The sequence below is a fragment of the Aspergillus tubingensis genome, assembly GCF_013340325.1.
Source record: "Aspergillus tubingensis WU-2223L DNA, scaffold_8, whole genome shotgun sequence".
Taxonomy (NCBI): domain Eukaryota; kingdom Fungi; phylum Ascomycota; class Eurotiomycetes; order Eurotiales; family Aspergillaceae; genus Aspergillus; species Aspergillus tubingensis.
In genome coordinates, this window is record NW_023336282.1 from 3986033 (window position 1) to 3998897 (window position 12865).

The 12865-nt window shown below is 49.1% G+C and overlaps 4 protein-coding genes across 4 annotated transcripts; 1 reads left to right on the plus strand and 3 right to left on the minus strand.

Annotated features, from left to right (window-relative positions):
- Positions 1–1171: 1171 nt before the first annotated feature.
- On the minus strand, positions 1172–1437 carry AtWU_07608 (uncharacterized protein; the record flags this gene model as incomplete). The annotated part of the gene is made up of 2 exons (XM_035502717.1): positions 1172–1378; positions 1435–1437. 2 exons carry the CDS (start codon positions 1435–1437, stop codon positions 1172–1174), a joined length of 210 nt encoding a protein of 69 aa, XP_035358610.1.
- Positions 1438–3607: 2170 nt separating this feature from the next.
- Positions 3608–4778, plus strand: AtWU_07609 (uncharacterized protein; the record flags this gene model as incomplete). Its single annotated transcript, XM_035502718.1, has 5 exons — positions 3608–4012; positions 4068–4155; positions 4215–4299; positions 4375–4610; positions 4684–4778. The coding sequence occupies 5 exons, from the start codon at positions 3608–3610 to the stop codon at positions 4776–4778; spliced, it is 909 nt and encodes a 302-aa protein (XP_035358611.1).
- Positions 4779–4872: 94 nt separating this feature from the next.
- On the minus strand, positions 4873–6527 carry AtWU_07610 (bicyclomycin resistance protein; the record flags this gene model as incomplete). Its single annotated transcript, XM_035502719.1, has 2 exons — positions 4873–6181; positions 6247–6527. The coding sequence occupies 2 exons, from the start codon at positions 6525–6527 to the stop codon at positions 4873–4875; spliced, it is 1590 nt and encodes a 529-aa protein (XP_035358612.1).
- Positions 6528–7702: 1175 nt separating this feature from the next.
- Positions 7703–12415, minus strand: AtWU_07611 (putative UDP-glucose:glycoprotein glucosyltransferase; the record flags this gene model as incomplete). Its single annotated transcript, XM_035502720.1, has 5 exons — positions 7703–10594; positions 10655–10915; positions 10964–11792; positions 11851–12204; positions 12267–12415. The coding sequence occupies 5 exons, from the start codon at positions 12413–12415 to the stop codon at positions 7703–7705; spliced, it is 4485 nt and encodes a 1494-aa protein (XP_035358613.1).
- Between the last annotated feature and the right edge of the window lie 450 nt (positions 12416–12865).

The window sequence follows — 12865 nt, forward strand, 5'->3', positions numbered from 1 at the left end:
ACATGTGACCACAGTCCAGAGATAAGAGCTCTAGAACGTTGCGCCCCTCAAATTTGCGACCTAAACAAAAGAAAAATTACATCATGGGTTCCATATTTGGGATCCGGTAGGTTTCAATCCAGCAATGAACACACACGCGTGTGCGTAAGAAACCCCTTCCTGCACCGTCTTCTCGACCAAAGCCAGACGCTAAACTCAATAAAACCTATCATACGTCATATGCTGTGGGTTGATTGTAACATACCGCGTAGATACTCCCTGTAATAGGTACTGAAGTGGAAGGATGCTATCAGGTTATGACCCTGGTTGAGAATCCTTCCGTCGGTGGGCCGTCGGAGTCCCAACCCCCCTTTCCTCCGGACCTATCTGTCCAGATTGAATTTGGAAGTGAGAAGTGAGAGGTGGAGATGTTGCATTGGAGTGTCAGAAAGTACTACAGATTAACAAAGGATCAGTTTCTCTTGGGCGTTACTGGTCCCTGTCAGCAATTAGAGTGGAGACAACGGAGGGGGTTTACCCGGTCTGTTTCCACTATGTACTGTACATGTGTCTAGACTCATATGCGGTTATGTCCATGTCCAGCTGCATATTTATATTTTGTACTGATAAACGCTATGACGGAATCAAAGCCGTTGTGATGTGCCCCCGATTTGTAATGGCGGGCGATATTATCGTTTACTGTGGCTCCATATGGGAATGAGGTGTTGAATATCTACTGTCTCAAGGTAATCTTTATTTTTAGATGTTCTCTCTGTGCTCATCTTATACTAAGTATGATAATAATGGTCGCTCAAAGAAGTTCGAGATTTAAGCAAACGAAGTCGCAGAACTGAAGTCGCAGATGGATATATCCTGGGTCCTCAGCGGAGAAAGAGGCCCAGAGGAAACGAGAGGAAAAGTAGTAAAATGGTAGTATTGCCTTAGAGCATGCTTTCTCAACAATCATTTACGAGGAAGAAATCTCATCAAATTCTTCGTATCTATCTCTTAGCGAGCTATTCTCTACGAACCGAAAGCTAATCCAACTTATCGCACAGATATTGTATTGTCCTCCCAACCAAAAGGAAAGCTAGCTAGTATTTGTATAGAACAAAGGAATGACACATCGGTCCGGCCAGCCCTTTCTCCCTAGCATCCTTCCTTCCTCCATTCCCAAATAAGACGAAACAGCTTAGTGCTTCTCCTCCACATTGGCAATGTTGGATCTGGCAGAGTTGAACTGAGCACGGAGCAAGTTGAGCTTCAAGGGCTCTTCTTCTTCGGCCTTGTCGGCGTTTTCAGCAGCGGCGGGCACCTCGGGCTTGAACAGGTTCTGGACTTCCTGCATCGCCTTCCAGGGCTGGGCTCTCTCCTGGGGCGCGGTAGAGGTGGATTGAGGCTGGAGGGTTATTAGTTAGGTACGTTCTATATGGTTGCAGACCAAGTTCTTCTTACCATCTCGAAGGGTGCTTGTTTGAGAAGTGTGATTTGATAAAGTCTGAAATTGTTCTTGTCTGAGGTCGATGATATATGTGAATGTTGGGTGATGATCAGAGGGATTTATATAGCATTTGAGGCAGGTGTATCCCAATTGAATCCATGATCGACTCTGTTATCCCCAGCCATACATATCTCTGCTTGTGCGCGAAGCCCATGAAAGCACGCGAGTATGCATGAATCCTAATGCGGAGGCAGTGATCCATTCTACTCTGCTGATAAGCCATACAGTGTGTGATGAAGCTATCTACGGAGTTTGATCGTCTAGATCTCCCCTCCCCTCGGGTCTCAACCCCGTCCGAGCGCTTGCTTGGAGCCGTGCCCTGAAAGTCCATTACTTCCGGATGATTCGTTCAATCGTCTATGCATGCTTCATCAAGCGTGTTTCAATTGCTCGTATAATCTGCCGTATGTAGCATACCATAGCCTTCTCCACATGGTGATTGGCCTTGCACAAATGCCTCACTTTATTGCGGACTACAGAGCTGATTATCCAGAAGGATCAAACTATCCAAATCCCTCGAAGCTGTGCAGTACACTACGATCCTTGATATCTGCACCTACGAGATGGCATCATTGCATAGCAACTAAGATGAGGGAAGTTGTCGATAGCCATGCCCAACAATCCTAGGAAGGTTAGTGTCGTTTCCACACAATACCTCTTCAATCTCGCGAAACCTACATATGTTGATGCTTGATAGTTACCAACTCCGGATAAGCACTTGGCATCCGCAAGACAAGCACTCCAAGACATATGCCAAGCATCCTCGGCTGGACCAACATCTCCGCACGCCAAGGTTGTGGCGCAACTGATCTGCATTGACCCTGACGACTTGTGTTACCCATTAGATGGATATGGAGGGTACCGAGAAGCTGTTGTTACACATAGGTGAAAATTGATCGGCGTAAGCGTACAAATTCCATTTGATAGTGCTTCCAAGCAAAAGAAACCATTATCAGGTGTATGTACGAACTGCAATCTGTCCCAAAGGGCCTCGCGTCGCTAACCGGCTCTAGATAGCAAGATAAGAGTATCATCTATCTACGACGTGAATGATGCGCTGGCTAAAACTACGTCGAGTGAGATATAGTGCAGACTATGACATCCGGAGACTGAATGCCACCTGAATCGTATTCGGAACGAATTAGACAAAGCTGCATTGGCTAGCAGCATTGCGCAATGCATCATCCCAATTCATACCGATCAAACATTTCGAAGGATGAAGGATGCAATCTCGGTCTTCAATTTTTTGGCACGGCTAGCGCGCTTGTACATGGTGCTCCTTAGGCAAGAATACTCAAGTATGATCTGTAATCGACGCTTACATCTCCGAGGAGCATCCCACCTAGATACAACTCGGAAGATACGACTGAAACGCCCGATATCTACAGAGTATATGAACGATATTCCAATCTAGCGCGACACGTCTGGGTTACAGCGCATTGATGTGCAGCTACAGCAAAGCCACCCTCAAGTCCTCATGAAAAGGAAGTCGATACACATGCAGACCACCTGCGTGGGTCATACCACCTAGATAGTGATAGATAGGCTTTCGGCCCGCTGCGGATTAGGGTGGGCCGTCTCATGTTGTAGAAAGTACGTATCTCCACTTCGGTCAGCTATGCGAGGAGATAAGCGCCTACTTAGCCAGTTACATGATTGACATGGGGAGCCTAGTTAAGCATGGCGCAAAACGTACTTGATATGAGGCTATGGATACTACAGTAGATCTAGAACCGCCTCACTTGTTTGTCGTATTGCAGATGAGGGATTTGATTTTCGAGACAACGGCATGGATGGTATCCTGTTTGAAGTGTGGATCATCTTACTTTGGCCCCCGAGTACGTACTATAGCCGGTGGGTCATAGCCCTGATTCGCAAGAAACTGCGGGGTAGGGGACTGATTTGCCCCGGTCTGAGTTCAGGATGCATTCCTTCATCTCGGTGATGTGTCGTCTTGTCTTGCATTTCAATACGGAACCGTAAGGTCGTGCCCCGAATTCGAAAAGCAGTTGGCAATCGGGTGTTGCGGCAGACGGACTACCAACAATCGCACCCGCTGTCTGTCGTTGGATACTGGGCCTCAACCCCCAGAGAACACTCGAGCGGGAGCACTGCCATCGAAGCAAGATGCCCATCCCAGGAGGAATCAACGCATCCACAACGGCCACTGCCACCTCCATCAATACAGATGAAGACACAGTCCAAGCAAAGATCCAATACCTCGCCAAAGACGAGCAACACCAACATGTGAAACCCTACTACCTGCACTTCCAGTACGACTCCGACATTGCCCCAACAAACACTGCCGCAGATGACCGTATAGTTCCAATTCATAATGCGAGGAATCTTGACATTCCCTCAAAGGAGATGTTCTCGGAGTACGGATTTACTCAATTGCAGCTTGATTGTCCTTTGGCCCCGGAGGAGTACTACTATGACAAGAAAGTGGAAGAAACTCTATATCCTCAATACAAGTCGCTTGCGCGGGAACTATTCCCGGATGCTGCGCGGGTTGAAGTATTAGAACATGCTGTAAGTGAAGCAAGAGACCTGAAGCAATTCAAATAGGCTGATGGACCGGAGAAAGACTCGCAAACGGCACCCTCTTTGGCTGTCTGAGGGTATAGAGCGGCATGAGCTTGATACCAATCAACCGAGTGATTATGTGCATATTGGTATGCCCTAACCTATCATACATATAACAAATACTGACCGTTTTGATCCATGAATGAAGATATGACGGCCTCTTCAGCAGCAAAATGCAGCATCAAGCAGTTCAATATCCACCCGGAGACTTATTCCAGATTCATTGTTGTAAAGTAATATCCATCCCAGCTCTTCCCATCGAAATTGCATTCAAAAGAGCACTGGAGCTTACACTTGGTGTCTTCCAGCCTATGGAAACCAATCCGCGGCCCAGTATACGATTTCCCAATCACGGTCTGCGATCGCCGTACAGTAGACTACGCATCTCAGACCACTGCTATGGATATCGTGGCCCGGGACTACGTCAATGAGAATACTCGAATATACTACGACGAGAACCACGAATGGTATTACTGGCATGGGTTGCAGGCTGATGAGGTAATCGCCTTTGTGCAGGCGGATTCTCGGGTTGAAAACAGTGCAGGTATGATCTCTCCCTGTCATTATACACTAATACGGAGTTGTTGCTGTATATGATATTGATACTGCGTATGTAGGAGTTCCTCATACGGCTTTCAAGGATCCTCGGAATAGTGACAGTACGCAGTTGCGGGAGAGTATTGAGGCGAGGGTATTTGTTTATTTCGATTAACTACTTTCAATATTATATCTGATGAGTGAGAATGGAGTATATATAATAAGTACTATGGACAAACAAGCATCAATCAATTCTACCACTAATGTATTTACCGACCCTCCCTCCCAAACCGCTCCTTACTTCTAAACCAATCCCCATATATCATCAGCGCCCCCAACGGCGGAATAAAAGCCGCCGCAATAAAGGCCAGCACTGTATTCCCCCACCCCTGACCAATACTATCATACAAAGCTGGTCCAATCAAAGGCAAAAATGCACCCGCGATAGCTCTGAATATAACCCCAGCAGCGATAGCAGAAGCGCCATGGATCTCATACGTATCCACAACATAAGTCTCAGCCGGAATGGCAGAAAGTGTCATGCTGAAGCCAGCCAGGCACGCTCCGATAAGCGGCACGATAAACTGGACATGATAATTCAACGTCCATCCGTAGATGATGAATCCCACAGGGAGGATAACAGCAGCGAGAAGCAGATGTACTAGACGTGACTCGGGCTTGAAAGCGTCGCCTTTTGTTTCTTTTTGATGGATGACGTAGCGGTCGGAGGTAAAGCTGTAGAAGATCAAAGCGACGGTGTTGCCGATTGCCAGACTGAGGAATGTGAGCCCGATGGAGCCGCTGGTGAAGGTGTGGGGATAGGTCGATTCCATGGATTCTGTGAGAGTGGCCATGATCAATGACACCAGAGCGTAGGTCGTAGACATGTATGTCGTTGTCATGATAAGTATGGGAGATCGGAAGAGGATCTGCATTGGCTTGATAGCGCTCTCAAGCATAGTAGATGCATCGATCCGAGCTTGATGCTTAGACTGGTACTTCAGGTTGATGTTGTCGTCTACGCCCGCATGCTCACTCTGTAGCCGCTCCGCCTTTCTCCTCAGCAGAACAACCGTGTACGTTTCTCTCAGCACAAAAAGCAAAAGCAAGCTAAAGAAACCCAGAACAATAGCCGCTAGCCAAATGGACCATCGCCAACCCAGGTCCTCAGCGATATACGCGCCCGCGATGGGGGAAATGAAATCGGCGATCATTTGAGTACCCATGACTATTGCCATGGACCGGCCAGTCTGTTCCATCTTAAATAGGTCCCCGACAATAGCCGGGCCCAGGGTGAGAATGGATAGGAAGCATCCCGTTAGGAACCGGAAGGCAATCAGCATGGAGATGTTGGTGCTGAGCGCGCTAGCAACTAAGCAGAGCAGCGCGAGGAAATTCCCTATATGGAAGACTGGGAGCCGCCCGAATCTTTCGGAGAGCGGCGCGATAAAGAATGGGCCGATTCCTTCGCCGAGTTCCCAGATGGTGACGAGGAGAGTCTGGTCGACTTTGCTGTGTGAATGGAATTCATCGAGGATTTCGGGTGCCGTAGGTACGATTGTCATTGTTGAGAAGACACTAGATCATTCTGGTCAATTCAATGGAAATAGTAGTAGACTGGCGAGAAATAGATAAGATCTCACCTAACGAAACCCATCCATGAAACAACAATCACAATCAGCCATTTGTGCACCGGCGACCAATTCAACGGGTTTTCGGGATCGTTCTCGTCAAAGTCTACGAGAATGACATCTGGATCGCTATCTTCGCTGGCATCGGTATTTTCCAGTGGCCGTTCGTCGGCAATCTTCTCCTTCTCATTGTCCACTGCAGTCAGGGAGTGTTCTTGGTGTGACGCATTGTGCGGCTCAAATGAAGATAGGATGGGGACAGGGTGGTTGATGGCCTCATCGATGAAAGACATCACTGCCAAGCGGGTGGCATGCGCAAATAGGTTCTAGTCTACTACTGAGACAGCAGGTAGGAAAAGGCGCATAGCGACATTTTAGGGCCAACATAGTACATCACGTGGAGAGACTAATGCGCAATCCATATCCGGGAACAAGACGTAGGGAGGCCTAGAATTGGCCTAAGCATTTATTGATTAAATGCATGGGCAGATGTAGTCTAGTCCCCTGAAAGTTTCCAAATCTTACATGTTATTTAACTCGGTGGCGGATTTCAAAGTAACCATCTTTGCCCAATAGGGAATTACTTTTAGTTCTTATCAACAAAGCATGTGATTAGTCTAACTTACTACTCCACTATTCGCTCCACGCTGTATAAGGCTAAACGGCACGCTCCACTTCGAGTGGCCTTATGCAAGATACCAACATCCTGTCGGAAATTTGCTAACAACAAGTTAGGCACCTCGGAGATGAGGGCTACTTGGTAGGCCTTCCATGGGGTTCTCCAAAAGGACAGAATTGAGTTTGGGTTGCTGGGCCTTGCGCTGAAGATTTCTACTACAATAGTCGTCATCTGCGCAAGTTCAAGGGGATTAATGTGCGTCGTAGCCTGCATGTATACAATCTCGGTCGTCGAAGCGACTAGGCAAGATTTGCCAAGAATGGGAAAGCTACTGACTATGAACTGGCTTTAGATGAATAAATCCTCAATCCAAATGCTCACGCTTCTCACCCAAGCCCACCATTGTTAATCGGTCAATCTGGATGGTTCTATATATTGGACCTGCTTTGCCAACCCATGGGGTAACCAAGAGTGTAGTACGAACATAATTAGATTTCTAGTATCCAGAGGTATTGAAATTGATAAAGCAGGACTGTTTCCGAGGCGAAGCCTCACAACCAATGAATATAGAAAAGCGTCGAAAAGAGTTTTATATGGAGTAGAACTTATCCTATAGAGCTAGATAAGAAAGATCTGGGAATATAGAAGGGATGAACTCGCGGAAGGACAACCGGCTATTCGTATAGGCAGGTCAGTCCTCAAAAGGAAGTCCCGGCAGCAGTACTGCCTTTAGTGTATCAATTAGAAGCAACCATTTACAGAATGACGACAAGACATATGAAGCGAACAATCTATTTCCTGGAGACCAAACTGATCTAAGTATACACGCTATGATTAACACAAAACCCGCTAAAGCTCATCCTTATCCCAGCCAGAAGAAGCCTCATCCTCTTCATCCTCGTCAAGGTACGGTTCATTGTCCCTTTCTTCCTCCGCTTGCTGCTGATTTTCGGCAGCAACTCGCTTCGACAAGGCCGCAATCTCATCATCATACTCAGTCCACTCAGGTACCTGTCTCCTGGCACGATCCAACTTCGGCTCCTTCGTCATAGGGTTATTGCACAGGTCAATTGTACGAGCCTGCGACTGCGACTCATCCGAGCACCAGGTCTCACACCACAGCCACTCCTGCGGCAGACTCTTGATCGGGATGTGATGTTGCATGTGGTTCGGCAGATCCTGGTCCAGGTTGCTCAAACTCTCCGGATCAGCTGACAGCATCTGGTACTGTCCACGGAGGCGATCGCCGGCGGCGATGGCACGGAAGCGGTTCAGGTCGACAACGTAAAGCGCGGAGATGTGGTAGGGCTGGCCGCGGAGGAAGTTCTTCCAGTACCCTTGCTTCCAGAAACGGAAGCCTTCCATCTCGTGGCGGGAGTCGCACATGGGGGTAAAGCCGTAAGGAGCACCTTCGAGGTCGAGGCTGACGAGGTCGTACATGTCTGTGCGGACTATCTGGTCGGCATCAACGAAGATGACTTTGTCGAGGTCGAGAGGGAAGAGAACGTCCAGAAAGAGGATCTTGTAGCCCCAAATTTCACGCTGCTTTTCTTTCTGGGCCCGGAGCCAGTGTGGCCATTTGTACGTGACCATTTCGTAGGAGAAGTTATACTCCTTCGCAAGGTGGGGCAGGAAGGACTTAAAGGAAGGAGAGAGGAATTGTTCGATGAACCAGAATTTCACGCTGTGGTTGGTGTTGCGCATCACTGAGACCATCATAATGTTGAGCATGCGCTCGTAGAGGTGTCCACTGGCAACGGAGAAGATGTTAATGTCAGCCTGCTTGCCGCTGGTACTGCCTTTGGTGCCGACTCCGACGCTGGATAGGATGCCGGAGGCGAAGTTGAAACCCTTATTCATGTAGTCCATCGCCGAACCTGGTCTGGGGTTGGTTTCGAGGACGTCTTCGGTCTCGTAGCCCTTCTTGCGGGAGACGCGCGGGAAAAGGGTGCGACCTTGGAAGGAAAGGAGGGCCACTTCATTGTTTTCGTCGCCGGGCTGGGGGTTGTAGCCTAGGCCGCCTACACTGTCGAGAGTGAAGATACGTTCGCTACGGCCCGGTTTGAGGTTAATGTTCCACAGTCCAGGTTGGGCTTTGAACTGGAAGTATCCGAGGTTGGCCATGATGATGGTATCCGAGAAGTGAGGGTTGTTCTCCGTTCCAAGGACAAGCTGGACTCCTCTAGGCGGGGACTTCGTGGTCATATCACGAGAGTGACCCTCAATCAAGATGTGTTCCAATGCGTAGATTGCATCAACATTCGAGCCCTCCTTGACGGAACTGAGCTTTATGTTGTCAAGATCGTGGATAGAGTCCTTGGGAGCCACAAGCCACGAAGAGGGAACGTCCATGCCCAGGGTGAGCAGTGCTTCAACGGGGACGCCCGAGAAGGAAGCAGTGGGCCGGGAAACCGAGCCGTCTTCCTCGAACGACGGCTCCGAATCGAGAACATAACGATAGAAGCGCTTGGTAGGAAGCTCTTTAATCTCCTCGCGGGGATTTAGGACCAACCTAACTCTGACACTTGCCAGCTCGGACAGTACCTTCAAAATCGGGAGCCACTTCTGAGCGACTTCGGATGTAGGATCAATGGATGCGACAATGGTTATCGCTGGATCCTCGGAATTGGAAACAGTGATAGCCGAACGCGCGTCGTTCCATCGGTTGAACAAATACAACCGGATGTCAGAAGTTGACTCGTAGATGCCCTCTGGCACATCCGAAATCGTAGAAAGCGTGGTAAGTGAGGTAAGCTTGGCAAAGTCTACCGGATCAGAAAGCTTCTCGTCGAATTCAAGTGCTTTGACCGCCTTGGCTACCGGAGTAATTCGCTTTTGCTTCTCATAAACCAGTAGCTGGTCGAAGTCCTCTGAGCTCAGTGAGGTGTCTTCTGCTAGTGGTCCGACGACCCTTCCGTTGACGATAAGTGCCCTTTCGCCCGGAGCGAGTCCAAGCTCTTGTATTACAGCTCGCTGAGCCTCCCAGAAGTGTGCCGCATCCTCAACTTCCTCATCTGCTGGCGAGGCGTAAGACGCGATCGCCTCCAAAAGCTGACTGGCATCTACCTCTTTGTCACCGTTGAACAGACGGCGAACGGCGACAGACCGAGATGCTGGGGGCGCCTCGAGCTTTGGATTGTGGAGGAAAAGCATCTCAACTTCACCATGTGTCTTCCGGCTCTCGAGGGCCGCACTAAGTAGCTCGTAACCCGATTCATCATCAAAGTTGCCAACAATGATGGCATGGGCACTCTCCAAGGCATTGCTTTCATCTAGCGCTATACGTGGAATCTGGCTGAAGAGCTTCCCTTGGGAGTCCGCAATCTGCACCAAGTCCACAGCCCGGATCTCTTTCGGGTCTTCTGGAACGATCGCCGGGTTGCGTCGGTCAAAAGCCTGTGAAAGAAACAGCTCTGGCAGCCAAGTATCTTCATCGACCTCGGCATCAGCAATCTTTTGCTGAATGAGCTGGGTATCTCTGCTGATCTTTGTGCTCATTTCCTGCGCCCATTTATCATTGCGGATGACAGGGATACCGTTAACAAAAGCATGTGATGGCTCGTGCTTCATGCCTAGACGGTTTAGGTACGCAGTTGTTTTTGACACCGTTGCGTCAAATACACCATTATTCAAGACTTCATCTAAAGATAGAGACACCTTCTCAGGACGAGGATTCCGGTCCTGAGTTGCAGCCTGGAAGCAAGCCTTATCCGGAGAAGCCAACTTGTTTTTGGATGCCGACTGCTCCAATCAGTGACTGACAATCAATAGCGGATTTGGGTAGGGCATATTGGCTCTTACTGCTTCGAGGTAATCCATAAAACTGGCCAGACCAAAAGTCTCTTGAAGGTAATGAGCAACCTTGAGCTGAGCAATTGCTCCGTCCGAGAACGTAACCGGAATCAAACCAAATCTGACGGGAATCTTGTTCTTCACAAAGACCTGAATCGTCTTGACGACAATATCAGCATCTTCAGTGCTCGTCAAGTCGACAGGGAAGACAATATTGTTGGAATCGCGGCGCACTGCTGGAAGCTGGCCTGGGTACGTGCGTTGCATAAACTACGAGACATTAGCATTCCCACAATAAAAGATCGTGGATGCACCTACTCCTGCAAGTTCGCTGGGCCATGATTCATAGCGTGCATCCTTTTCGAGATTGTTCAACCACATGATAACACCACCTCCCTCAATGTCATCACGGTAGTTGTAACGCTGAGGGCCATCCCGGGCCAAGGCCTCTCCAAGTAGAGGGTGTGACAACAGTTCTACAGCATCTGTAGCGGAAAGGCCTAAGTTGCGGAACTTCTCGATCAATTTTCTTTCACGACGCAAGTGGTCCAGGAGAGTGAATGCATCCACTTGTCGAGGTTCAATCTGAACTCCATTGATCCAAAGCACGTTAAGCCCTGGCGGAAGCATACGCAATCTGCTAGACCGAATATCTTGCAACAGTTCAGTGGAAACGTTGTAAGCCGCAACACGCGCGGAGTACTTAGGGAAATCCTGTGACAGCTTCACGAGTGTGTCAAACGGGTCGTCGCTATCCAACACATAGCCAACCGTGTTCAGCCCAAGCCGCGAAACTTCGGAGGATGACAGAGGTCTCAGGTCATCCAAATCATCCTCCGTCACGTCAGACTTTCCGGACTCAATGCTGCCGGTCCCTCTTTCTTCCGCATCTCTATCATCAATCACAATGTAGTCCGTCCGCTTCAACGCCAGCTCGACCCCGTATCCAGACACAAAAACAGGGCGAGGAGTCCAATGTTGGGGAGGCCTATAACGTACGCGATACGAGACTTGTCCTTCTTTTGCCATAGCACTCAGTGACTGGTGGAATTCCTTGAACATCGGGGTCGCTATATCCGCGTACAAAATCGCTGGAGGCAGAGAGGGATCACCGAATACACGATCGAAAGGGAGTTCTCGTGGATCACTACAGTCGGAGCTGTTAGCCAACCAACAGTGCACGCAAAGTTGAGATTACCACTCACTCAGAACCTTCAACATCCTGTTGAGCACGTTCCATAGTAGACGAGCAGTATTGCTTTCCTTCCGAGTGCACCCAAACAGGACAGACCGCATCCTGCGCGGCCATCAAGGAATGTTCAACCGAAGCATTGTAGAACTGGTAGTGAGCCGTGATCCGCGGACTGGCAGATCTCATCGCCAGCGACAACTTGAAAGACGATAGACTTTCGGGGGTCCGTAAGTGTCCATCCTCACGCACAACTTCCAGAAAGCGGTCATATAGGTCCTTATCCGTAACAGCGTCGTCGAAAGTACCGTCGGCGATCCGATCGAGTAATGGGAAGTATGAGGTAGAGTTCTCCTCTGCGGCGGATTCTCTATAACAAAATCAGCCCAAGAAGGAAGAATAGTCGACTAGGTCTGTATGAATTCCACTTACAGAAGCTCTATCAGATAAGGCGGGGAATCAAACGAAGCTTGGAGAGCAACATTGACTGACGGACTGGCGCGTCCCTGGATAGCCAGCAGACCGGCAATCAATACAGATGCAAGTCGCCATGAGGCGACATTTCCCAGTCCAGATACCATCGTCACAGTCCACCACAGGAATGATACCCTAGAGCTGATGGCAGCGGTGTTGACTAGCTAGCTGTTCCCGATAAGCTAGCTAGCAAGCACTCATAACGGGCGGCGGATAAGCTCGAGGCGATCAATAGCAACGATGTATTTTCCAGATCAGTATGATCAATATATAAACCAATTAGACATTTAAAATGCCCAGTCGAGCTTGCACAAGAAGTTCCTCCGAGTTGTTGAGCCAAGAGAGCAGCGCTTATGAGTCTGGGGGCATTTGGCCACATCGCGGGATGGGCGAGCTACTACGGTCGGCGCAGCGGCCAAAAACGCCGAACTTCCGCGCTTTAGCTGCAATGGCCCATTAGTCGGCAACTGCTGTCATAGTATGTAACTGGATCCTTTATGAGAGTATCAAGGCATACAGCAGTTCCCCGGAGTCGATATAGGCTACGCGGGGGTCTA